A 26,345-nucleotide genomic window follows, 5' to 3' on the forward strand; every position below is an offset into this window, starting at 1 on the left:
GCTCAAGTGGCCAAGAAGAGGGCCCAGAGAATTAGGCCAGCGAATCATGCACCTTCTCAACACATTGGCGTGGCAGTCTTTGCAGAGGAAGGCAGTGGGCCTACTGGGTTGTTTTCAAACCAAACTGTCCTTGCATTCTCGCTTTTGTCCTTGGAATTGAGGCATCTATACCAATCATCAGAATGAGCCTCTAGAATGAATAACCAAACAGTGCTGTCCTTTTTAAGAATAAAGTAATATTGGTGCTCAGAATCTGCTTATAGCTGCAAGTTGTTCTTTTTCTGGAGCACATGCCAATGATCATCCACCAAATAGAGCTACAAAAGCTGGCAAAGCAAGCAAACGTAAGACAGAAAATTGGAGCTTCAGTAGTAGTATTCCCTTTTTTCTTTAACTGGCCTGTTCTTGAATATAAACATCGCAAAGTGCTTCTAAAGCAAAATAAAACCAAATAACACCAAGCCACAAGATGATAGGTCAGGTGGTCAAAAGCTTGGTCAGAGAGGTAGGTTTTAAAGAGTTTTAAAATCAAGACTCGTCTTGCAATATAAGTCAGCGAGCACGGGTGACAGGAGAACGGGACTTGGTGCGAGTTAAGGCACCGGCAGCAAAGTTTTAAATGACCTCAAACTTAGAGGCTAGAATGTGGGAGACCAGCTAGGAGTGCATTGAAATAGTTGACTCTAGAGGGCACAAAGGCATCAATGAGGATTTCTGCAACACGTGGGCTGAAATAGGGACAAAGTGAGGCTGCAGTGTCATGGAGGTGGAAATAAGTTGTCTTAGTGTTGTGCATATGTTATTGGAAACTCATATTGGGGTCAAATATGACACCAGGTTTGTGAACAGACTGGTTTAGTCTGACTATTTTCAGGGAGAGGGATGGAGTTGCTCACTAGATAATGCTGTTTGGAGTCGGGGTTGAAAACAATAGTTTCAATCTTCCCACTATTTAATTGAAAATTTCTGCTCATCCAGCACTGGATGCTAGATAAGCAGACTTATTTTAGCAACACGGGAGTTGAGGTGGTGGAGAAGTTTAAACATAAGGGGTCGCTCATTTAGAATTGTGATGGGGATAAATTTTTTTTCTGAGGATCGCGTGTCTTTGAAACGTGCTTCCTCAAAAGGCAGTGGAAGCAGAGTCTTTGAATATTTTTAAGCCAGAGGTGGGTAGGTTATTGATAAGCAAGGGGGTAAAAGGTTATTGTGGGTAGCTGGGAGATTGCAATCAGATCAGTAATGATCTTATTGAATGGCAGAGCAGGCTCGAGGGGCTGAGTGGCCTACTCTTGAATTGTGTATTTGTGTAAGGTAGAGCTGGGTGTCATCAGCTTGTGCTTTCAGATGTTGCCAAAGGGTAGTATATGGTTGAGAAATAGGAGGGGGAGCCAAGGAAACATCCTTGGGCTATGATCTGGGAATGGGATGTGAAGCCATTGCAAGTGATATCCTGATACCTAGTCCATTCTTACCTAATTGAGAGCAGCCTTACCCAGCTGGATGATAGCAGAGAGGTGTTGGAGGAAAATGATGTGGCCAACTGTGCCAAAAGACCACACTGGTTAAGAAGGACAAGGGGGAATAGTTTACCTCTGTCGCAATCACGTAGGATACAATTTGTGACTTTAATCAGGTTTTCCCCACGCCACGGTACCAAAGCAGTTCTTATCAGAGGGATTCAAACATGGAGTTCCAAGAAAGATGAGCACAGATTTGGGACGTGAAAACATATAAGCACCTTTTAGAGAAGGGCAGGTTGGGGATGGGGTGGTAGCTTGCAAGTACTGTGGGGTCAAGTGTTGGTTTCTTGAGTGGGGTGATAGCAGATTTAAAGGAGAGAGGGGCAACATCTGAAGCGAGAGCACCATTAACAGTATTGGCTAACATAATCATATTGTATGTTTTGTCAACTTCTGTTGAAGGCATTAAGTGCTTTGATCATGAATTGGTGAATGTGTTCATTGTAAAAGCAAATAATATTTGTTATTGAGCATAAAATGGACCATATTTCTTGTGTTCATCAGAATAGAATTGAGGAGAAATAGAGCAAGTGAAAGAAAGATGACCATTTCTGGTCAGGAATTGCTGATACAATTCATAATGCCCAAGTTCATGTATGTCCGCTAAACAATTATCTTTTTTTTTCCCTACCCACTTCTATCAATTACAAACACTGCACACCCTCCAAATGAATAGCAGAGCATTTTACATTGAGCTCAATTCAACAGACCCATTTGTTCTGTGACTTACTCAAAAGACATATCCTCAGAAGAGGAGACGGGACCCCTGCATTCAGTATGGCCAAAGTGTCAACCAGCAATATCTCCACCAATTTGGACAATTGACAGTGGAAGGCCAACTTTCTGAACACTGAGACAATGTTCTATAGTTCAGAAGTATTCAGTGCAGTTCAGCTTTTTCATATGGAGGTATATATTGTAAACATTGAAGCTACCTTGAGTATAACCAATATCAGCACAGTGTCATTGCCTTGATGTTGAAGAGCTTAAGCCAGCTGAAGTACTCTTGGTGAGGAAAAATGACTTTTATTGAGGAGTTTATCTTAAGATACTAAACCATCAACCAGATAGCAGGAGAAGGACAAAAAAACCTACCTCAAAATGACTTATTGTAAAAATGGTGCAGAGAATACAGGTGGGGTTATGGGGATGGTGTAGTGGGAGATGTCATGAGTTCTGAGCAAGTTAATTTTTATAAAGCCTTATGTAAAGGAAAGAAACAAAAAGACATAAATAACAACGCAATCCTCTAAACTTCTGAGTACAGATAAGTATTTAAGGCTTGAATTGGTTCTGAGCAATTTGTATTCAGAATTACTTTGAAAACCTTGTCCCCTCAAGTGATTTCTTATTTTTTCATTAAAATTGATTGGACTGTACAATAGTAGGACGAGAAAGTTCAACCTAATATAATGTTGGTTGTAACCACCCACTGAAAGTTTATGGGAGTGTCCCGTTTCGTGGAGTAATGCAGACATGGTGCCTTCCTCTAACAAACAGAAGTGGGAGTTTGGTATGCTACTGTTGGGCTTGGAGGAATAATTGCTCACCTCAATGAATTAAGTTTCATAACTTCACCTTATTTAGAAAAGATGGCCATTTCCACACACAGTATATTCTGGTTTTGCAGATATGTAAATTTTAATTAATTTGGCATTTCCTGAAAAGTTAAACTTAACGTGAAGTGTAAGGTTTTACAATAACAGAAACTAACAAATGGCTTTTGATATTTAATGAGTCATTGTCGGCTGCCTTTATTAGAGGATGACGTCCACTCAGGATTTCTGACGTGGATCTTCGTGTGACTGAGCAGGCAGATTCTTGACCTGAGATCTTTTGGCATGTGAGGCAGGACATCTGATGAGGTAGTGGGATCCGGACTACAGGATTTGCTTTCTTTTCTTTCCTTTCCTTCTCTGCTGTTGTACCTGCATGTATCAAAGATAACTAGGAATTCCGTTGTTAAAGGGGTTGATGCAATCTTTTGCAGACCAGACTGACGGATCCAGGTATTCTGTTGCTTCCCAGGTGCTAGGTTAAGGGTCATCTCGCATAATGTAAAATAACTTATAGGGAATGGAAAATCAGTCATTGTGGTCAGTGTGGGAGCCAGTAACATAGTTAAGACCTGAACTCTTGTAAGATGAATTTGAGATTAGGAAAATTCTCAAGGAGCAGTACTTCATGGTTGGTAATCTCAAGATTACTTTGTCAGTGTGCATTAGAATAGGGAGGATAAGATGAGGGAAATCAATGCATGGCTAAAGATATTAAGTAAGGACAAGAAACTGCATTTTGGGCATTAGCTCCAGTTCTTGGACTGACAAACTTCTGCAAGGATGATCTACATCTAAATAAGGAGGATGGGACAAATCAATATATGGTGGTGATAAGGTTCTTAAACTAGGAAGGAAGGGGACGATGGGGAAAATGGAGCCAATTTTTGATCAACTGGATCAGAAGGGAAAATTAGAAAAGGGTAATATTGATGCAGAAAAATATAGCATGAGCGATATGAAGTCGAGGAACACAGTCAAATGGGCTGGGTTTTAATGGAGCAAAAACTGATGCAATGGATGATAGCTTAGATGAAAGGCAATCAAATGGAGAAAAACTACCCTTCGAATAAAAAAAAAAGCAAAGATTAAAATGCAGCTATTGCAGTATGCAGAGTATACAGAATAAACTAGAGAAACTGGAAGCCATTCTTTGAGAGACCTAGACTAGCATGAACCTTACTGCAAGCTGGTCAAAATTAGGAAGTAAGTATATCCTGTATGAAACTAGGTGATGGTGTGGCAGTATTGATACAAGAGATTACATGAAGCAGCGAGGGTTTGAGACAGACAAGGAAGGGCTACAAAAGATCAATAGGGATGGAGCACAAAGATTAGAACTGGCTTGGTACTTTCTGGAAGGAATTAGATAAGGAAATCTACAGTCAAACATGTGTAGGAATAATCAGAAGTTTTAACTATCCATATATTGGGACAGAGAGTAAATGAAGAGATTTCATTAAAAATACATAGGGCTGCTTATTCATAGTATATTGGTAGACCTAGAGAGGTGGAGGTAATGAAGCTGGATATGCAAAATTAAATAGGCCAGCTAAATATGGGTGTGATGGCCACAATTTAATAAGATTTTAAATACAATTTAAAAAAATTCAGTAGAACCCATGGTTGAAGTTAAGGTAATTAAGAGGAGGATACAAAACTGGGTTTAAAAATGAGTTGGAAGGCAGAAAACAATAAGAATTGAGGGTTTTTTTGTGTGGTGGGAAGCCACAGAACTGAGTTCTGGGGCCACTTTAGTTCAATGTGCATATTAGTGCTTTGGATATAGACCTACAGGAAGCACATGTAAAGTTTGCAGATGATATCAAAGTAGGAGATATGGTTGATTCTTTATTAGACCAAAGGGATGTTGATTAGATACTAGAATGGGTTAGAAAATGGCAGGTGGAATTCATTGTCACTGTGAGAGGTAATAGCGACTTTTTAAAAGATGCGGTAATCATACTCTTAACTGGAAGTGGGTGCAGTGCTGTCGAAGAGCTGAAGGGTTTGGGAATACAGGTTTCCATGACATGACAACGCCTTGAGTTGGTAAGGCTGTAACCGAAAAAAATAATGAAATTCTAGGTTTCGTCACAAGCTATGGAGTAAAACCCAGGAGTTAATGAACCTCTAGAATGCTTTAGACCTTAATTGGAGGACTGTGTGCAATATTGATTTCAAACTATAGGAAGAACATTGCATTGTACCCTCTGTAAAACCATTCGCTAAGATGCTGTCTGGTGTGGGAAAACAAATGAACAAAGACTTGAAAGTCGGGTCTGTTTGTTAGAAAAACCCAACATTATGATGGTAGTGTTTAAAATTGAAGAGGTAAGACTGGTAAAGTGAAGCAGACAGCTTCCAAAAGTTTCATGGTCAAGAATGGGGAACTGTAGATATAAGACTAAATGCAAGACATGCAGGAGAAACCCATTTCCTGACTTAATTGTTGAGACAGGGACTAAGAGCATTTGAGATTAGATTGTATAGATGGATGAATTAAAAGGGATAATGTGATTCAAGAACAGAGCAATTAAATATGAATATGACCATTGGAGGTTAAGTACTGATATGGATGGTTTGGCCAAATGTTCAGTTTCCATCTTGTAAATTCTACTTATATGGATGGTTTCATGTGTAATCAAGTTGTGTAGCTGAAGAACACTTTTGGCTCGATCTCTGTGTATTGATTTTAGCCAGGGCTACATTTGGAAGTGGCATCCAGGATTTGGAAGGAGAAATTTGCTTGGGGTTTCAATTCTGAACATTATCCGTGTACTCCTGCCACAGGATCTGCCTCACCAAGGTTGTCTATCCTCCCATTGTGGTTTACACATAAATAATGGCCATTTTGGAGAGGTACTGAAGAGCTGATTGTCTTCTCCACAAGACTACATTCCTTCAGGAGGATGGGGGGAAATTGAAGTGGTTTGTTTTCTTAAACTGTTGCCATAATAAACTTGTTTGCATTTAATGTTTTATAAACATTCCAGCAACACTTTGGATGACCTTTGATCACAGAATGAGTCTTTTGCCAATCTTTCACCTTGCTGCAGGGGACCATTCGGCTGACCCCCTAGTTATGCATTCTTTCGCAGGTCTACTGTGTAATCTTTTGATACTTTTTCCTAACTTAATTACTGTACTTATTCCATTTTCATCTTGAAATAAAACTGTAATGCTGGAAATGCAAAGGTTGGTTGGCTTCTGAAAGAGAAAGATAGATGAAGTGTTAACATGTCTTTTTCAGATGCTTGTAATTCTAGCATTTTTGCAGTTTTGTTTTTCTATTCTGTTCTGTACTGCAGTCCTGTTGTCTTGGATTTAGCTAACATTTAAGTAATGTTGTGAAAATCTGTTTCCTTCATTTTTAACAATCTTTCAAGAGTAGATATCAAGTGTTTTTTTCCAGCTTTGTCTTTATGATGAATGGTGCAAAGTACTTCATATGCATTTAGCAGTTTACATTATAAATTCGCAATTGTTAATCCCCAGATCTTTTTTAAAAAGTCTAATCATTTCAAAATTTCCTGGCTGAACTGAAATAGTTCTTTCTAAAAATAATTAGGAACTTCGGGAGAAAAACTGGAAAGCAATGGAAGCATTGACATCAACTGAAAAAATGTTGCAGGACAAAGTGAACAAGACAGCCAAGGTTGTAATAAATGTGAAAATTTTTACAGTAGATAATTTCTGCTGCAATCTGAAAATCAAAATAACTTTAAATTTAAAGACACTTGTACCTAACCATTCCACACTCTGCTTGTTCTGTTCCTTTCCTGGACCTTTGATTTCATGTCTGCATGTCTGTTTTGTTGGTCTAGTTTTAAATTTAACATATAGGATCTTATGCTGTTTGCTTGCCAGTTTTTATTTGTTGTCCTCCTTGTGCTCATTCTTACTTTTTTCTTTTCCTCATTCTCCCCTTCTGCTGCCCCATCATCCTAAGACAGTCAGCTAGCGAGCGTGCTTCCAGGCCTCTGCCAATATTGCTCTGTAACTGGCTGCTTGGAGGTGTCTGAAGGAGACTGCTGTGCTTTTTGTTCCCTTTCCTCTCACTGGGAAAACGTCTCCCCAAAATACCTCCCCAGTGTACAGCTGAGGAAAAAAAGATCAAGGGTGAAAATAGCACCCCTGTCATTGTGGCATGGTGTATTGGTATACCGGTGTGCTGTGCCACTGCTTGCTTGCTTGCTAGCCACTTAAGGCACAAAATTTAATGAATTATTATGTAACTTCCAAATGTATTTATCTTTTGGAACAGGAGAAAGATCAACAAGTTGTTGCTGTACAGTCATTGACCAGAGATGTTCTGAAAAAACTGTTTCCCAGGGTGCTGGTGGCTTCTACCTCGGTAATTGTTCTTTATCTAACTTGTATAAGACTACTTGTGCTTTTGTCAATGCCTGTCTCCTGACAACTGGTCCGCACATGTGCAAAAAACTAATGACGTCACTCCGCTGTGCCCGGCCCCAGCCTGCCAGTACCCCTCTGCGCATACGCATAGCCTTCAGAGGCACAGTGAAACTATATTATTGTATAAATACAGCACTTGCATTTTGAAACTGGAGAAAGTTCATATGCAGGAAAAATAGCACATTTAATGAAACAGGTTACAATCTGAGACTTTTCTCCAGATAGTCTATTTGATCCACCTCTGTCCCACTGGGGATTAAAACTGTGGCGCTGTGATTTTAAAAAATTGGTTGAATGCATGTTCACAGTATTTTTTTAGGTATTTTCTTTGCCCAGTGGATTTAGAATTGTTGTTAACTTTATGGAGTCATAAAGGATGCCGCCACCTAAAACAGGTGTGATGATTTGAGCAGCGCCATCTTTGGTCCTGGCGGCTGTCATCTATGTTGTTCGCAGTGGCCTCATGGTGTAACACACTCAAACTGCTCATGTATGATGTAGACAGCAAACGCAGCCTTTGCCAAATGAGCAAGAATAATTTGAATTAAATAGTATTTTGGTGGTTTGAGACTTTTTTTTGTTTTTGTTTTGTATTTCTCTTTTGAGTTTCTTTAGGATATTTTGGTTCTGACATATGTACTTTATGTTCTTCAATGAGTTGTAAAGAAATACTGTTTTGCCTTGAAATATTGGTCATTTTTAAGCACCATTATTTGTTTCCTGTCTTGATTTAGAATGCAACTAAATAAAAGTTTCTATGTTAAGGTGAATTCAAGACCGTACTCAAAACTAGTCAGCCTTGTGAAGTAAAGTTTATAAAAGGTTATTAGAAAAACTGAAGTGTCTTCAACTTCAGCATGAATTCTGACTTGTGCTTTGTGAAGCAGAAAAATTACTTTCTCCCCAATATGAAAAGCAGCTGTTCTTTATGTTTATAGGAATATTCAGAGTGGTTGCAGGAGTTTGAGATTGCAGCACAAAAAACTTTGTCTTCATTGCTAGCAGAACAAACAAAGGTTTGTATATTTTAAAAAATTATTCTGGGAAAGGCTGTTGTATTATAGCAAAATATGCTTTTCATTAATTTGGTTGATTTTCTCTCTTCATGTTATACACATTACCCCTCAAGTTTTCTGGCCAACAGTTGAGTTAGAAATTTGAACTGTGTGGGAAAGGTCATGGCAAAATTTGTATAGAAAATATGAACCTGAATGATGGAACTATTGTGTTACCTGGATATATGTTAATGGGGTATATGAGAACTGTGCAAATTCATTCACTGGCATTTGGAATTACTTAATTTCTCAAGCATTTTTAAATTGTTAGCCTGACTGCTTCTATGGAGTACTGTCAAATATCTTTCAAGTAAGCAATATAGTGATCTGATGCAGCAAAGTTACATCTGGTAGAAATGGGGAGCTGTTATGAGGCTTGTGGAGAATAGCCCCTTCTCCTATTCAGCAAGTGCTAGCTGACAAACCAGTAAATGCTAGTCGCCTTTATGAAGCTCCCTGACTGATTATACATTTCATAAAAGCTATGAACAGAAAGGAACTTGATCAGTAGTTCAGTGAGGTTATTTATCTTTCAACTAGAATGAGACTTCATTTGAGTCACTATAACACAATGAAAATTTGCTGGTGTGATAAGGAACTATTTAGTTCCCTTATATCTTTAACAACCCAAATGTGCCAAATGGCATGCTATCAAGACACGGGAAAATTACCTGCCTTTTTTCGAATAATGCCATGAGATCTTGACAGCCACCTGAACCAGCAGAACAAGCAAACTGGAACACACTCTTTCAAAGACTGGCACCTGAGACAGTGCAGTTCCTTAAGTCTTAGCCTAGAGTGGGCTCAAGTCTTGGAGTGGTGAAATCTTTTGGCTCAGATCATAATGCTGTCAATTGAGCCAAGCTGATGTATTGTAATGGGCATTGCACTGAAGTTAGAGCCAAGGCACATTTCGGGCAGTGGCTGGCTCTGGCATAACAAAGTTACCTTGAGTGCAACAAAAAATTAAAGCTGAAGTGGACATCTTTTCAAGTATGTGAACACAAACTACTAGCTTAATGCCTAGTGGGTTGCTACATATGTTATTTTATTGATTTCTGCTAGGTGAAAATGAAGGATGTATTCCACCCTAGCCTTATCACAAAAGATGGTAGAAATAAGGAAGAATGTGTGTTTTATAGAGAAAATTGGTAGTGTTACAAATTAAATTTCATCTGCCATAGTGCTCTGTGGTGTTGGGAAGTCTGATGACATTTACTGCCAGAATTTAGTTAAATTTTCATGATGTATTATCCCTGTTTTGACTCCTTTGCAATGTTAGGTGGAGTTAACCCCACAATCCTTCTCCACTGCCATCCCTTCATTAACCAGCTCCTTGATACAAGACAGGTACTCCCTTGCTTGGTTTCACTCTTAACTATTGAACTGTAGCTAGAGAATTAAGTAAGCAATAGCTTCTCTTTCCATTTGCCACCATTACCTTTGGAGCCTTACAGTGCTCCATCCTTGCCCTCTTCCTCTTTTCTATGTTGCTTCATGGTGGCACCTGCAGACATTGGGCAACTCCTTTCTTAACCCTTCTGCTGATGGTCTGTTTGTTCAACATTCAAACTTGGATGAGTCTTAATTTCATCAGCTAAAAATTGGGAAGACTGAAGCCATTATATTTCATCATTAGATCCGCACTCCATGCACTGATTTAAAAACGCCACAACCCTAAGTGTGCCATCTTGTGCCTTTCCCCTTTCACTTTTTAACCTGTTGAAAGTATAGGTAAAAGTTATTCAGGTCCACTCTTGGGGAAATTCCTCCCTAAACGCCCCTCTCTGCTCACCTTTTCAACACCCTTTTTAAAACCCACATTTTAGATCAAGCTTTTGCACCCCCCCCCCCCCTAATTTCTCCTCCTCTGGCTTGGTATCTGTTTTTCCTCACATCTATTTGAAGCACCTTAAAATATTTCTGTTTAAAGGTGTATGTAAAGTGTAAGTTATTGCTGTTATTTGGTTGTCTTCAAAATCTAGGTCATGGAACACAAAGAAAAAGATGGTGAGGAAATGCATGCAATGTTGCAGTTAGAGTGTGAAAAGTACAAGACAGTACTTGCCGAAACAGTAAGTTTTACTTCGTTTTTTATTCCCCCAGCAGAGTTTGGTCCTGGATGTTTTTTCCCCCAAAAATAACATTCCTAATGGTATTATCCACAGGAAGGAATTTTGCAGAGATTGCAAAGCAGTGTTGAAGAGGAGGAAGGCAAATGGAAATTGAAACTAGAAGAATCCCAGCAGGCATTGATGCAGGTAGCCAGCTTATGCAATTCTCTCACTGGAGAGAAGAATTAATAAATTGGTTAAAATGTTTTGAGTTACTTTACACACTGATCCTTGGGTTAAGCCTGTAGTACACAATTAATAGTAGGTCAGTCTTCATGTGCTGCTCATAGGAATAGGAAAGTACTATAGCCAAGAAAGTGAATGTAAATTGTCAGGCTGTACCATGTAATTTTCTCCATTTCATCTAAGTAGAGAAGTCCCTTTCAATAAAGCTTTGTCTGGTGCTTTTCTCCATCTATTGTTGAAAGCCTTTTTAAGTACTGCAGCCTGACTTAAATTTTAACATCCATATTTCTTTTACCAATACATAGCATATGGACATGTTAATTCCTTGTTTCAAAATCTGGGATTGTTTTTTTTTGGAGGGGAAAGAGAAGACTAGAAGGAAAGTAAGTTTTTCCTGACAGGACTAAGTGGATCTGCAAATGTCCCTGCATCTCTGCCAGAACAATGCAAGCAGTTCAGGAAGCAGGACCAGAATGGATAAGATTACCTAATGACCAGTGTTATTTTGCTGTAAACATACTAGTTGTTTAATTTTTACTAGGACTCAAGGAAAATCATTGGGATAGATTTCAGAAACCCACAAGAGAATCTGGAAAACAAAACAATGCTGAGCATTGTGCTCTTACTTACCTGTACACGAAATTTGTCTTTCAATTATGCAAGTAAAAGAGCACTGAACAAATTCTTTAGAAATATGCATTTCCCCTCATAGTTTTTAATGTTCTGTATATTACATTCCAGATGCAGTCATCAGCTCGCACGCTGGAACAAGAATTGGAAAGGGTGAAACGTGAAAGCACAGAAGCTGAAAGTGTAGGTGAATTGCTATTGTATGCATAAGAAACAAAAGCTGTTGTCCACATTGAATTCTTGTATGTGGAGGTATCATCTTCTGGGCTTTATACTGTACAGAGAAAATCGGGGTTTTACAGGGGACAAGGTCATCAAAGACTGAGGTGAGGGTGTGGTTGAGGAAATTGATGACTGCAGAAGTATGTCAATCGCATACATATGACAGACGGTTGAAGTTGTAAATGTAACTCAATGATTTTTGAGGAGAATTTATTCTAGGGGCAGGTTCAGAAAGAATTGGGGTTAGAGGGATGTAGATGAAGGATACAAGGTAGGGGTCAAATAGTTTTTTCTAGGATCGGATGGACATAGCGAGGCAGTGTCAGAAGGCAAAGTCAAAGGGATGGCCATGAATTTGGATAAGAAACCTTACGGAGGGAGAGGATGAGGGAGGGCAGAAGGCAGTAAAATCTGTAGGAGAGAAGTCGGTGAGTTTAATTGGAAACTGACATCACTAGGTAGAAGTTGCCCATTGCTGACACAGGAAAGGAAGTAGGATATCGGAAATTTGAGAATACGGTTTGAAGGTTGGTGGTAGGAAATGAGGATTTTAAAGAAGAGGTGTGGAGGTAAGTTAGGTGCTCTCAGAGCAGGTCAGAGAGCAATAAAGAAAGAGACCAAGATATGGTTTGGTAATGGCCCCACTGTCACTGCAGCGGCGTGGGCTGGGTAGTTGGTACAAAGTATAGCCCAATGGGTATATTGGATGGGAAGGTCAATAAGAAGGATAAGGCAGTTGGGTTTTCTACTTTTAAGGAGGCAGTGATGATTTTTCTTTTGGTGAATGATGGAAGAGCACAGAGTATGGTTGTGACTTTACTGAAGTGGGAATCCAAACCTAGAATTGTGGACCTAAGCTTAGGACAGTGGCTGAAGAGTAGGAATACAAAAATACAGTAGTAGATTGAGGGAGTAAGAATACAAAAAGACAGTAGTAGATTGAGGAAAGAGCTACTGGGGCATTTTATCAGGGGAGAAATAAAAGGTGGTAGAAAAAGATGGAGATTCAGAAGGAAGACGGAGGAAATTGTGGAGAGTGTGTTGATGGAAGAGACTAATGTACTTTCAAAATAGAAATTTTTGTAGAACTCATTGGGTCTATATTAAATGAACTGAGTAGCAGAAACATTGAGTTGCTCTTTAATTTAGAAATTATGCAGTGGTTAAAGCAGAGCTTGGCAGAATACAATGAGTGCTTGGAGTTTGAATAATAAACTCTGAAACTCTGCCAGAATCCTGTAGTCAAAGCAATGATGAGCAGAGCAACTAAAAACGTAGTTGTACCATGTGTCCAGTGGACTAGGTAACAAAATGGCATTGTATGGTGAGATGTATATATTGATCTCTGTCACAGAAATGTTTGGTGCAACATTTGAGGCTGACTTAAACGCCAAGCCTGATGAAGAATTTGTGCTCTTGTAAAGCTGAGCCTAAATGAGTTTGAGGGAGGATTGAGGAATGTAAATGGATAGGCAGATAAATGCACTCATGATCAATACAAAAGGATTGGGATAAATTTCCTATTCTGGTTGCTGTATTTTTTTTTTTGGATTTTAGTTGAGCTACAGGGCTAGACCAGGGGAATGAGACTGACTGGATTCTCCAACAGAGAGCTGACATGAATTTGATGGACTGAGGCCTCATCCTGTGCTATTCAGATGTATCATCATCTGAAGGTTCCTGATTTCAATGACCTGAAATAATTTGATTCCTTGCCCATTAGACTCAGTCGGGCCCAGGCAGTTTGCCCTCAATATTAGTTCTCAGTTCTTTGTTTAACATATGGTTTTCAAGACAATTACACCTTTTGTAATTAAAAACCTATTTTGCAGTGAACTGAACTGCCACAAAAGTTATTTGGTATTGACCACTCTGCACTCCTGCTGTAAGTAAACATTCCTAAAATGCATGCTGCCCTTATTGAAACCAATCTAATTTACTTTTTGCAGCTTAGAAAAAGAAGCAATCATCTTGCATCTGAGTTGGAAAAGGTGGAATCGGAAAGAGCCACTTGTGTAACTGAAGTCAGAGAGGTATGTCTTATTTTAATTGGCTACCTTAGAGTTCTGATATTTTTCACAACTTTGCAACAATCCTTTAAAATTATGGGTTGCAGTTGTGGAAAGTAAACCAAACTGAATGAGTGGTGGTCTTAGATTTTCAGAAAAGGTTTTGTTCAGAAGTTACTTCCAACACACAACAATCAGGAAGTCTTAAGCCTTCAACAATCTATTAGCCTAATTTAAACACTTGCGTAACAGTACCAAGGACAGTTTAAATTGGATTTTAAACTTCATTTCAGCTTAAAGTTCTGTTGACTGAATTACAGAAAAAACTTGATGATTCTTGTGCTGAAGCAATAAAGCAGAATGAAGAACTAAATTTGGTAAGAAATTCCTTGCAACTGTTATTCGTACTTTTTCCAAAAGATGTTTATTAAATTTTATAGCAGCCAATAGTGCACAGTGTGTCCTGTACTAACTTGCCTCAATTAATACACCAATGACCAATGTGTTTTCGCCGTTTCTAACTTCTAGAATAAATTTGTATTATAATTCATGAGGCTTCAAGACATTAACCTGTGACATCTGTGTAAACTTTTTTTTAATGGAAGCAAGCTTCACATCTCTTAACACCTCTAACGTTCTCTCAAATTAATGCATTTAATATAATCAAGATGTAATGCAACGTCAGTTTAATCAAAATTAAAGTTTTTGTTTTGGTATGGAGAAGATAATTGAGTGAACTTCAAAGTAAAGTAGAATTTGGCAATCAATTTAAGGGATTATTAAGCCTGGACAGAAATGAAGTTGCATTGCTCTCGGGTTCAACAATTCATTCTAAAGTATAACTAGAATTTAAGAATTGCGCAATTAGCATTAGTTAATGCTGTTTTTTAAAAAAAAAAGTTTTGCTACATGTGGCGTTAATAAATTCAATAGGCTTCTGCAATTGATTAAGCATAACATAATTGCTTCTCTTGGATGCCTCCTTAGGCTTGCTCCCCATTGTGGCTTTGCTTTTTAAAAGCTGTAGTTGGAATCATACACAGCAGAAAGGCCCCAATTTCAATTATCTTACTAGCCTATTTTTTATTCGTTCATGGGAAGTGGGCATTGCTGGCTAAGCCAGCATTTATGGCCCATCTCTGATTGTCCACGAAAAGGCAGTAGTGAGCTGCTGCAATCCGTGGTGTAGATACACCAACAGTGGTGTTAGGAAGGGAGTCTGTCTGATTTTGATCTCCAAATCTATTGGGTGTGGATAATAGTGTATCCGTTTAGTTTTTCTTGAGTTACTGTGGGGAAAATTAGACAAGGTTTCCATTACTTCTGCTTTTTAGGAACTTCTGTTTGAAGTACACAAGTGGAACAGCATGAGGAGCAAACCAGGTTTGTTTTGATGGTTTCCCCTAGCCTGAATAAACTGGCAATTGCTGTCTAGGGTCACATAAGAAGAATGGTCACTTCAAGTACTGAATGTTGCTGGGTACCCAGAGACCTTCCTTCAGCAAGGGGTCAATGCCTTCAGGCAGGAGAAGGGAGAAAATTGTCAGAAAATAAAACAAATTAGCCAAATTAAATTTGTCTTGTTTTTATTTGCAGCTTAAAACTCAGTTAGCTGAAACATTAGTGAAACTGAAGACTGAACAGAATGAGGCACAGAATGTGGTTTCCAATCTGTTTAAGGTAAAATACTGTATTTGCTGCATCAAATATGTTGATGTATGTAATTAAGACAAACCTCCTCCCGTATACATCAAATTATAAGCATTTTTGTTGAGCCTACCCAAATGTTTATTTTTTTTCTATTTAGTTTGCAGTTTTATCATATGTTCATAAACTGTAATCTTTGATGCAACTGAAGTAACATTTAAATAAGAGAAAATATACAAACAAAGCACCATCACCATGCCTTGTTTCTAGAGGGATAGATTGGAAAAATGGGGGAATTGTTAAACTTGTGTAAAACCTTGGTTAGGCCAAATGAGTTTAGCTCTGGTCTCCATATTACAAAAAATCATAGAAACACTGGCGATGGTGCAAAACAGATTTAGGAGGATGGTACTAAAACTGAGATAACTATTAGAAAAGACTGATCATGCTTTGTGCTCTTCTCAAGAGATGGGTGATCTAATTGATGTCATTAAAAATTATGAAAGGGCTTTACAAGGTAGATGTAAAGATGGTTTGTGGGAGAGCCAAAACCAGGGGCTATAAATAGTAAATCCAGTAAAGAATTCAGGTGAAACCTCTTGGGATTAGAATGTTACTTGATCTCAGGATATGAGTAGTTGAGGTAAATAGCATAGATTCCTTTAAGAGGCACCTGAATAAGTACACGAGGAAGAAAGGAATAGATGGACATACAGATAAGAGTTGGATGAAATAGAGTGGGAGCAGGCTTGTCTGAGGTATATACACTGGCCGGACCAATTGGGCTAAATGACCTGTTTCTGCTATAAATTCTACATAGAGGGCATTTATTAACACCACTTGAAGTGAAAAAGCAAGAGGGATGATTTATTAGAGCGCTTCTGTTTTCTAGATCTCACTGCAGATGTGCTGTAGCAGAAATTTTCCCCACAATTCAAGTCTTTCAGAACTCTGGTGGACTGAAAGCATGACATGTGTAACTGAACAGGCTAATCTTATTCACATTCTGTAATAACACCTCTTCCTTTTTAACATTGGTAAAAAAAATGAAAAATGTTAAGAGCTTTCTTTTATTAAAGTTTTAGAATATTGTTCCATTTCACAGGCTGACGAATCACTGAAAGTTATTCAGGCAGAAATAGCAAGAACCCGCAGAGATGGCAATGCCATAGATAATAGTGACATTTCAGAAGTGAAGGTATGTATGATTAAAACAAAATGACACTTGCTTAACATACCAGATGAATGGCATAAAAGACAGTGGTGCAGTTTTGTTTTTAGGTCAGTACCGTTGGTAAAGCTAATGGGTGACTAGCCAAGTTGATCCTTCTCAGAATTGAATTCGAGTTAAGCTCATGCCTTGTGAAAGTTTTGTTGCTTATACTTCATATCAAGATTTTCCTATGTCTGATCTTTGCTGCAGGCATTTCACTGTTCGCTTTTATGGATAACGAAGCTGTGTTTGTCAGGGTAACTTCCCTGGCCTCATTTCTCAGTTGACATCAGTGTTGTTTAATTCTTAGAAAGCAGTCATATTCAGAGTTAACTAAATTAACTATTGATCATTTAAAGTATCTGTTTAGTATCCTATGCAGAAAATATATTTGTAACAATTATATTGTACCAAAAAAGCATAGTGTTGGTGTTAATTGAACAATCATTTGTTTCTGCTTATTTGGGTCTGATCTTTATAAGAAGTGTTTTATAAGTAAGTGGACATTTTGGTTTTTTTCCTAATAGTAATCACAAAACCAGAATTGTTACAGTCCATTTGGTGGAGGCCATTTGGTGGTAAAAGGGCAGGAAAAATTTCTGATTGTAATTAACAGTAACTATGGTGATAAATTTTGTGTAACAATAATAGTTAACCTTGTGAGTTTATACAACTGAGTTTCACTCATTATGTTCGTATCCAACCCATGTTACCTTGCTAGAATGTGGGCTTTCTTTTGTACTGTTATAGATCTTGAATATCAAAATAACCAGGAATATTTGACTGGAAATGAACCTATTGTGTATTCATAGTTTAATAACTCTTTGCTAATTATAACTTTTTACTGGAACAGATAGATACTAAGAAAACAACATCTGTGGATCTAGATCAGAATATAATTCAACTGCAGCAACTACTAAAAACTCTGATTCTTCAGCTCTCAAAAGGAAGGGAAAACTCTCAACATGTTACTTTGCAGCTTGAGCAACAGGTACAATATAAATATTGAATTCTTTCCATTTTCTGACTTGGTTTTTAAGCGCCCCCAACTTGATGACCTTTTTTCTCCTCAATTATTATTTTTTAGCATACCAAAGAGGAGCCAAGATAGTTTCGTTTAATTTTTGGGTGCCTCTATGACATGGAGGATAAGAGGGCAGAAAAAACATTCAATACATCTGTACTTGAAGAAATGTCAAGTCTAAGGTTTCTCAGGGGAATGCAGCAAGAGCCAAGTCTGTGGCACCAGAAGTGGCTCAGCTGCATGGAGGGAGAGGAAAAAAAGAGAGAGAGAGCAATTGTAATGGGTGATTCTATTGTAAGGTGAACAGAGGCGTTTCTTTGGCTGCAGACGTGACACCAGGATGATATGTTGCCTCCCTGGTGCTAGGGTCAAGAATGTCAGAGTGGCTGCAGGACATTCTGAAGGAAGAAGGTGAACAGCCAAGAACGTGTCCGTAATGGTACCAATGACATAGGTAAAAGAGGGTGAGGCTCTGAAAGCAGAGTATAGGGAGCTCGGAAATAAATTAAGAAGCAGGACCTCAAAGGTAGTAATCTCAGGATTACTTCCAGTGTCACGTGCTAGCGAGATCAGGAATAGGAGAATACAGCAGATGAATGCAAAGCTGGAGAGATGGTTTAGCATGGAGTGATTTAGATTCCTGAGGCATTGGGACTGATTCTGGGAAAGATGGGACCTGTACTGGAGCTGGACGGATTGCACCCCAGCAGGATCAGGACCAATATCCTCGCAGGGGTATTTGCTAGTACTGTCGGGGAGGATTTAAACTAGAGTGGCAGAGTGATTGGAACCTGAGTGGGGAGACATGATAGGGAACCAAAGATAGAAATGAAAGACAGAAAAGCAGAAAGCAAAAGTGGAAGGCAGAGGAAACAAAGGATTGCAACAAATAGGGCTATAGTACAAAAAATGTGTAAAAACACTAAAAATACAAGCCTAAAGGCACTGCAGCGGAATGCACAGAGCATTCGCAATAAGGTATACACAAATGTAAATGAGTACGATATGATTGTGATTACGGAGACATGACTGCAGGGTGACCGAGGCTGGGAACTCCATATCCAAGGGTATTCGATATTTAGGAAGGGCAGAAAAAAAGGAAAAGGAGGTGGGTTGGCGTTTCAGTTAAGAATGAAATCAGTGCATTAGTGAGAAAGGATATTGGCTCAAAATCTAGATGTAGAATTAGTCTGTGTACAGCTAAGAGACAGCAAGGGGCATAAAACATTAGTGGGAGTTGTCTTTAGGCCTCCAAAGATAGGGGATGGCATTAAACAGGAAATTAGAGATGCATGTAACAAGGGTGCTACAGTAATCATGGGTGACTTTAACACAAAAACAGAATTAACCTGGAAAAACTCAGCAGGTCTGGCAGCATCGGCGGAGAAGAAAAAAGTTGACGTTTCGAGTCCTCATGACCCTTCAACAGAACTGAGTAATATTAGGAGAGGGGTGAAATATAAGCTGGTTTAAGGTGGGGTGGGTGGGGGGTGGTGGGGGGTGTAGTGTGGTTGTAGGGACAAGCAAGCAGTGATAGGAGCAGATAATCAAAAGATGTCACGGACAAAAGAACGAAGAGGTGTTGAAGGTGGTGATGCTATCTAAACGAATGTGCTAATTAAGAATGGATGGCAGGACACTCAAGGTACAGCTCTAGTGGGGATGGGGTGGAAAGACTAACAGGGCATAAAAGATATAGATTTAAAAATAATGGAAATAGATGGGAAAAGAAAAATCTATATAAATTATTGGAAAAAACAAAATGAAGGGGGAAGAAACGGAAAGGGGGTGGGGATGGAGGAGGGAGTTCAAGATCTAAAGTTGTTGAATTCAATATTCAGTCCGGAAGGCTGTAAAGTGCCTAGTCGGAAGATGAGGTGCTGTTCCTCCAGTTTGCGTTGGGCTTCACTGGAACAATGCAGCAAGCCAAGGACAGACATGTGGGCAAGAGAGCAGGGTGGAGTGTTAAAATGGCAAGATTTCCAGCATCCGCAGTTTTTTGTTTTTAGATTTCCAGCATCCGCAGTTTTTTTGTTTTTATGGGTGACTTTAATATAGACAGGGCAAACCAAATTAGTAGCAATACTGTAGCAGATGAATCCCTGAAGTGCGTACGAGATTATTTTTTTTTAGACCAGTATGTCGAGGAACCAACTAGGCCACAGGCTATCCTAGATTTGGTATTGTGCAATGAGATGGGGTTAGTTAATCTTGTTGTGCAGGTCCTTTAGGGAACAGTGACCATAATATGATAGAATTCTTCTTTAGGATGGAATGTAAAGTAGTCCAATCTGAAGCTAGGGTCCTAAATCTAAACAAAGGAAACTACGAAGGTATGAGGAGTGAGTTGGCTAAGATAGATTGGGGACCTTCATTAAAAAGCATGACGGTGGATAGGCAATGGTTAATGTTTAAAGAACGAATGCATGCATTGCAACAGTTATACATTCCTATTTGGCGCAAAAATACAACAGGAAAAGCAGCCCAACCATGGCTAACAAAAGAAATTCAGGATAGCATTAGATCCAAAGAGGAGTCATATAAAGTTGCTAGAAAAAGTAGCACACTTGAGGATTGGGAGCAGTTTAGAATTCAGCAAAGGAGGATCAAGAGATTGATTAAGAGGGGAAGATAGAGTATGAGAGTAACTTGCAAGGAACGTAAAAGCTTCGATAAGTATGTAAAAAGAATAAGATTAGTGAAGACAAATGTAGATCCCTTACAGTCTGAAATGGGAGAATTGAGAATGGAGAACAAGGAAATGACAGAGCAATTAAACAGCTACTTTAGTTCTGTGCTTTCAGAGAAAGAAACAAATAACTTCCCAGATATGCTAGGGAGCCAAAGGTCTAGTGAGAAGAAGGAATTGAAGGAAACTAATATTACTAAAAAAAAAGTAGTGCTGGAGAAATTAAAGCTTGATGGCCTACATCCCAGGGCATAAAAGGAGTGGCCGTGGAAATAGTGGATGTGTTGTCATCTTCCAAAATGCTATACTTTCTGGAACAGTCCTGGCAGGTTGGAGGGTGGCAAATGTAACCTCTCTATTTAAAAAAGGAGGGAGAGAGAAATCAGTGAATTACAGATTGGTTAGCCTAACATCAGTTGTAGGGAAAATGCTAGAGTATTATAAAGGATAAGATAACAGGACACTTAGAAAATATCAACGGGATTAGACCAAGTCAACATGGATTTATGAAAGGGAAATCATGTTTGACAAACCTACTGAAGTTTTTTGAGGACATAACTAGCAGAATAGATAAGGGAGAACCCGTGGATATGGTGTGTTTGGTTTTTCAGAAAGCTTTTGATAAAGACCCACACGAGGTTAGTGTGCAAAATTAAAGCACATGGGACTAGGGTGATAAATTGGCATGGATTGAGAATTGGCTAACAGACCAGACATAAAGTAGAAATAAATGGGCCTTTTTTAGTGTGGCAGGTGATGACCAGTGGGGTGCCACAGGGATTATGTTTGGGCCCCAGATGTTCACAATATATATCAATGATTTGGATGAGGGAACCAAATGTAACATTTGGAAGTTTGCTGACGACATGAAACGTAGTGGGTATGTGAGTGGTGACGAGGATGTTAAGAGACTTCAAGATGATTTAGACAAGTTGAGTGAGCGAGCAAATACATGGCAGACACAGTATAATGTGAATAAGTGTGAAGTTATTGGGTAGGAAAAACAGAATGGTAGAGTTTTATTTAAATGGTGAGATTTTGGGAAATGTTGATATACAAAGAGACCTCGGTATCCTTGTACGCCAGTCACTGAAAACAAGCATGCAGATGCTGCAAGCAATTAGGAAGGCAAATGGTATGTTGGCTTCATTGCAAGAGGATTTGAGCACAGGCAAGGATGTCTTACCGCAGTTGTACAGGGCCTTGTTGAAACTACACCTGTAGTATTGTGTGCAATTTTGGCCTCTTACTTAAGAAAGGATTGCCATAGAGGGAGTGCAACAAAGGTTCCTGGCATGGCAGGATTATTGTATGAAGAGAGATTGGATTAACTAGGCCTGTATTCACTGGAGTTTAGAAGAATGAGAGGGGGTCTCATTGAAACGTATAAAATTCTGACAGGGCCGGACAGATTGGATGCAGACATGATGTTTTCTCTGGCTGGGATTCTAGAACAAGGGGTCACAATCTCAGGATATGGGGTAAGCCATTTAAGACTGAGATGAGGAGAAACTTCTTCCCTCGGAGGGTGGTGAACCTGTGGAATTCTCTACCACAGAAGGTTATGGAGGCCAAGTCACTGAATATATTGAAAAAGGAAATAGATTTCTAGACACTAAAGGAGTCAAGGGGATGGGGAAAGAGCGGGAGTATGGCGTTGAGTGGAGGATCAGTATTGAATGGTGGAGCAGGCTTGAAGGGCCGAATGACCACCTATCTTATTTTCTTCTTCTCTGAGTCAATAATGTGAGCTTAAATTAATTTGTGTAGCTATACAGTAAAATTTTGTTCAGGTATCTTCTAACATTGCTTCAAAGGGCTCAACATGTATAAATTCACTCAGTCAACATTTATAATTGAATAGTCAGAAAACACATTTACATTTGACTAAAGATGGTTTAATTGAACAGAAAGATCAAGTACTATAAACTGGACAAACCAAATTGGCATAAGTAGTTTGGCAGACAGGTTCATGCAATGCAAGATAGTTTCTCAACATATTGATTTACAAACTACTAGGGGGGCAGGTTATTTTGAGATCTAGTATTGTGTAATAAAACAGGGTTAAATAATTACCTTTTTATCACAAACAATCTTCTGGGCAAGCGTCATTATACAGTATTTCATATCAAGTTTGAAAGTGTTGCTAGTCCAAAACTAGGGTCTTAGTTTTAACAAAGCAAATTATGTAAATAAGGGGCAAGTTGGCCAAGGTAGATCGATAAATTAGATTAAAAGACATGATGGTAGATAAACAATGGTGAAAAATTAAAGAAATAATTCTCAATAGACTTGTAATCTTTTGAGGAATAAATACTCCATGGGAAAAGTGGTCCAACAATGGCTAATTGGAGAAATTAAGGATAGCATTTGATTAAAAGAAGATGCCTCCAGTATAGCCAAAGAAGAGTAGTAAGCTTCAAGATTACAAGGGTTTAGAAATTATAAGATATTGATAGTGTTATGATCCCTAGCTGAGGCTTCCACTGGACAAGCCTGATCCCAGGGTGGAACCCAGCTTGATATATTCTAACGTTTTAAAATTTTTGTTTGATTGTTTGGCTACATGGAGAGTGGCTGCTGAACAGAGTCACTGGAGTCAGCTAATGAGGTTTTAACAAAAAACATTTATTAAACACAAAATGATGAACTATGTTAGAATACTCCTTCACCCACAACTATACCTTTACTGATAAATACAGATTTGTAAGGATAACACAAGTTACAAAAGCTATCTTATACACTAATGCCCACAGTAAGTACAAAGTCCATGTAAACCACTAGTGTGTTGTGGTCAGGCACACCACACTCTGAAACCAAGTGAGATGCCACCCCAGTTAGATGTTATGTATCACTCCTAAACTCCATCCTCCACCCAGCTCCAGATGCTTGTCCCACCGTGAGCCAACCAGCCTCACTGAACTCTGTCTTTCACACCAAGAACTTGCTTTGGAATCTTCTCCCAAACCAATGCTTTCTCTCAGACACCTTCTGCAAGGGTTCAGCTCCAGGGTTTTTGAACTCTCCTTCTGGTGTTCTCCTCCCCTGGGTCACCACATGCATTCAAACTTTCTTCCACGCACTCTCTTTCACTGACTCGGCTGCCAACAGGACACCACTGCTTCACACGCCCATAGCAAAAAGTTACAGGCCTTCAGTTGTCTCTTTGGACCTTCTGACTTTTCACAAGCTTTTATTTGTTTTTAAGGTTGAAGCTTGGACCCTTTCTCTCTGCTCCTTACTTTCACTTCCACATAACAGGACCTTTTCCAGGTTCTTGTCTTGCTTTGACTAGAAGGTTGTCTTGGGACTTTCTCCTGTTCCACTCTCCTGGATTTTTGGGAACTTTCTTCTTTAGCTTGGGATTGGCTAACTGTCCCCTTTGCTTAGTTTCTTCCTGGCAGCTCCTTTCAGTCAACCTTAGCTTGGAACTGGTTATCTGAGCCTTCTAGGCTGCATCTGCCTTCAAAACCAACTGAACTCAAAAGCTTTCAAATCAAACTGCTGTTTCTTTTTGTCTGTGGGAGGAACTTGCTGCTCTGGGCCCCTAATGCTAGCCCAGTTTTTCAACTATTGTGTTTGCTTAACTTCTCTTACAGTTGTAAACTCTCATTAGAAATGCAGGTACCTTTTAAAGTGGAACTAGTATTCCATTTGACCTTTCTTAACACACAGATGCAGAAATACAAATAAAATCAAACTTAGGAATGAGTTTTAGCTTTAATGTTTAGCACCCACAAATACCAATATAACTTAAACTATCTATATTTCCTAATAAGAGCAGGAAAACCATGAGTAAATTAGCAAGAAATAATTTTTTAAAGTTGTAAGAGCTTCTACAAAATGTAAAAATGGAGTGATTAACAAAAGTAAATGTGGATCAGTTAGAGGCAGACACAGAAGAAATTATAATGGGTGATAAGGAAATGGCAGAGATGTTAAATATTTTATCTGTCGTCACGGTAGAAAAAACAAAAACCATAACAGAAATAGTGGAGAATTAAGGATCTATTGAGTAAGGAACTACATTAATAGAGTAAAAAAAAACAAGTTAATAGGCTTAAAAGCCACCAATTCCTTGGAATAAAAGCAAAATACTGTGGATACTGGAGATCTGAAATAAAAACAAAGTGCTGGAAAGATTCAGCAGGTCTGGCAGCATCTGTGGAGAGAGAAACAGAGTTAAGGTTTCAAAATTAATATAACTCCTCTTTGGAACTGGAAATCTTCCAAAGAAGAGTCATATCGGACTTGAAAATTTAGCCATGTTTCTTTCTCCACAGGTGCTGCCAGATCTGCTGAATCTTTCCAGCACTTTGTTATAAAAACAGAATTCCTGGACCTGATGACCTGCATCTGAGGATTTTAAGAGGTGGTGACAGAGTTAGTGGATATGATTTTGATTTTCCAGGATTCTATAGATTCAATTGTGGTCCCAATGGATATGAAAGTAGCAAACATAATCCTGCTAGTCAAACAGGGAATTTATAGGCCAGTCAGCTTGACATCAATTGTAGGGATAATGGTGCAATCTGTTAAAAGGTGCATGCTAATAAAGCACTTAGAAAATCATATGATTAGGCAGAGTCAACAGTTCTATGAAAGGGAAGCAGTGTGTCATAATTCGAGTTTTTGAGTTTGTAATTAGCAGGGTAGATTAGGAAGACTGGCTGGATGGAGTATATTTGAATTTGCAAAAGGCATTCAGTAAGGTGCCACACAAAGTTGTTGCACAGGATTAGGTTCATGAAATGGGCAATGGATTAGTTAGGACTGAACATGGATTAAGAGTAAATCGGTCATTTTTGGGTTGACAGGTTGTAATTAGTTGGGGTGCTATGATGTCAGTTCTTGGGCCTCAGCTATAATTGTTACAACCATAGCCACTGTTGTTTGCTGAGCAAGCCAAATCCCAGAGGGAAACTTGTCTTAGTGATCATGACTTTTTTTTGGATTTTGAAAATGAGGGAAAGAACTACTGATCTAGAAGCACAGAATCCCAGGAGCAGTTTTAGGTTTTTAAAATTATAAGGTTTATTAACAAGAAGAAAAAAAAAAGTTTAACCACACAAGATTAAAGTTACAGTTAAAACCTTATTTCAAAACATTCCCAGAAACACACAAGTAAACTACTTAGCAACAGCTCCCTTAGATTTTTAACCATAAAAAATCCAGTAATATTACTCAAGGCAAAAACTGATGTCACTCTAGCAAAAGGTATACCACATGACTTCTCATACTCTTCCAGTCTGCTGTGGAAATTCAAAAAAATTCAAACAACCTGCTTTCTGAAACAGACTTTTCTGGCTTAAAACTGGATGGTTGCTTCTGATTTCACACCTTTTCCTCAGCACAGAGCTGGTCTCAGGACATCTCCCCCCACACAGCCAACCCAACTCAACTAAGCACCTTTTCTTAAATATCTTTTCCCCTTTCATCTTAGATTCCATTGTTCTCAAACACCTCTTTTAACTCAACTATTCCGAATATAAAAATCTTTCATGTTTTCCTATTGCCTCTACTTTTGGGTCATATAACATTTAACAACCTTCCTTTGTCTAATTATGTAATCTTTGTAAGTTGTGGAAGCCTCTTGTCACTTCTAAACTCCCTTTTGAAATTTAATAGCTGAAAAGCCAAGTGCCTACCCATCACTTAATGCAAATGTTTAAAACCCAACCAAGTCACTTGAAAGCCCAACTTCACCATAGCTTCTCATTACAAAAGCATGCATCAAGCACCTTTACCTTTCATCTCTCAGTTCCCACAGACAAACTGTCTTTACTAACCAACACCCCACCCCGGCCACCCCCCTGCCCCAGTTTGCTTAATTATGGACACACACTGCTTCCTTTGCAGAACACTGCCATATTCCCAAAAAATATTAACATAATAACATCCATCTTCACACAATCTACATCAGTATGTTAAATGAAGGGACCGAGTGTAACATCTCCAATTTTTCTGACGATACAAAGCTAGGTGGGAAAATAAGCAGCAATGAGGGCTGCAAAGGGATATAGACAACTTTGAGTGGGCGAGAAAGTGACAGATGGAG

General features: G+C 38.8%; 1 protein-coding gene across 11 annotated transcripts in view; it reads left to right on the plus strand.

Annotated features, from left to right (window-relative positions):
* The window catches only part of ktn1 (kinectin 1), a 114,686-nt gene that overhangs the window by 75,072 nt on the left and 13,269 nt on the right, over window positions 1-26,345 (plus strand). For 6 of the 11 annotated variants that reach the window (XM_078562671.1, XM_078562669.1, XM_078562672.1 and 3 more), the window contains 11 exons: window positions 6,651-6,737; window positions 7,347-7,436; window positions 8,437-8,514; window positions 10,539-10,628; window positions 10,722-10,814; window positions 11,595-11,666; window positions 13,655-13,738; window positions 14,008-14,091; window positions 15,311-15,394; window positions 16,467-16,559; window positions 17,428-17,565. In XM_078562671.1, the coding sequence (XP_078418797.1) occupies window positions 6,651-6,737; window positions 7,347-7,436; window positions 8,437-8,514; window positions 10,539-10,628; window positions 10,722-10,814; window positions 11,595-11,666; window positions 13,655-13,738; window positions 14,008-14,091; window positions 15,311-15,394; window positions 16,467-16,559; window positions 17,428-17,565 (993 nt within the window). Of the gene's footprint in view, window positions 1-6,650; window positions 6,738-7,346; window positions 7,437-8,436; window positions 8,515-10,538; window positions 10,629-10,721; window positions 10,815-11,594; window positions 11,671-13,654; window positions 13,739-14,007; window positions 14,092-15,310; window positions 15,395-16,466; window positions 16,560-17,427; window positions 17,566-26,345 lie in introns of those variants that run through there. The other 5 variants (XM_078562675.1, XM_078562676.1, XM_078562677.1 and 2 more) reach the window with 5 other exon arrangements.

The sequence above is a fragment of the Cetorhinus maximus genome, chromosome 18 (genome assembly GCF_964194155.1).
Source record: "Cetorhinus maximus chromosome 18, sCetMax3.hap1.1, whole genome shotgun sequence".
In the NCBI taxonomy this organism is placed as follows: domain Eukaryota; kingdom Metazoa; phylum Chordata; class Chondrichthyes; order Lamniformes; family Cetorhinidae; genus Cetorhinus; species Cetorhinus maximus.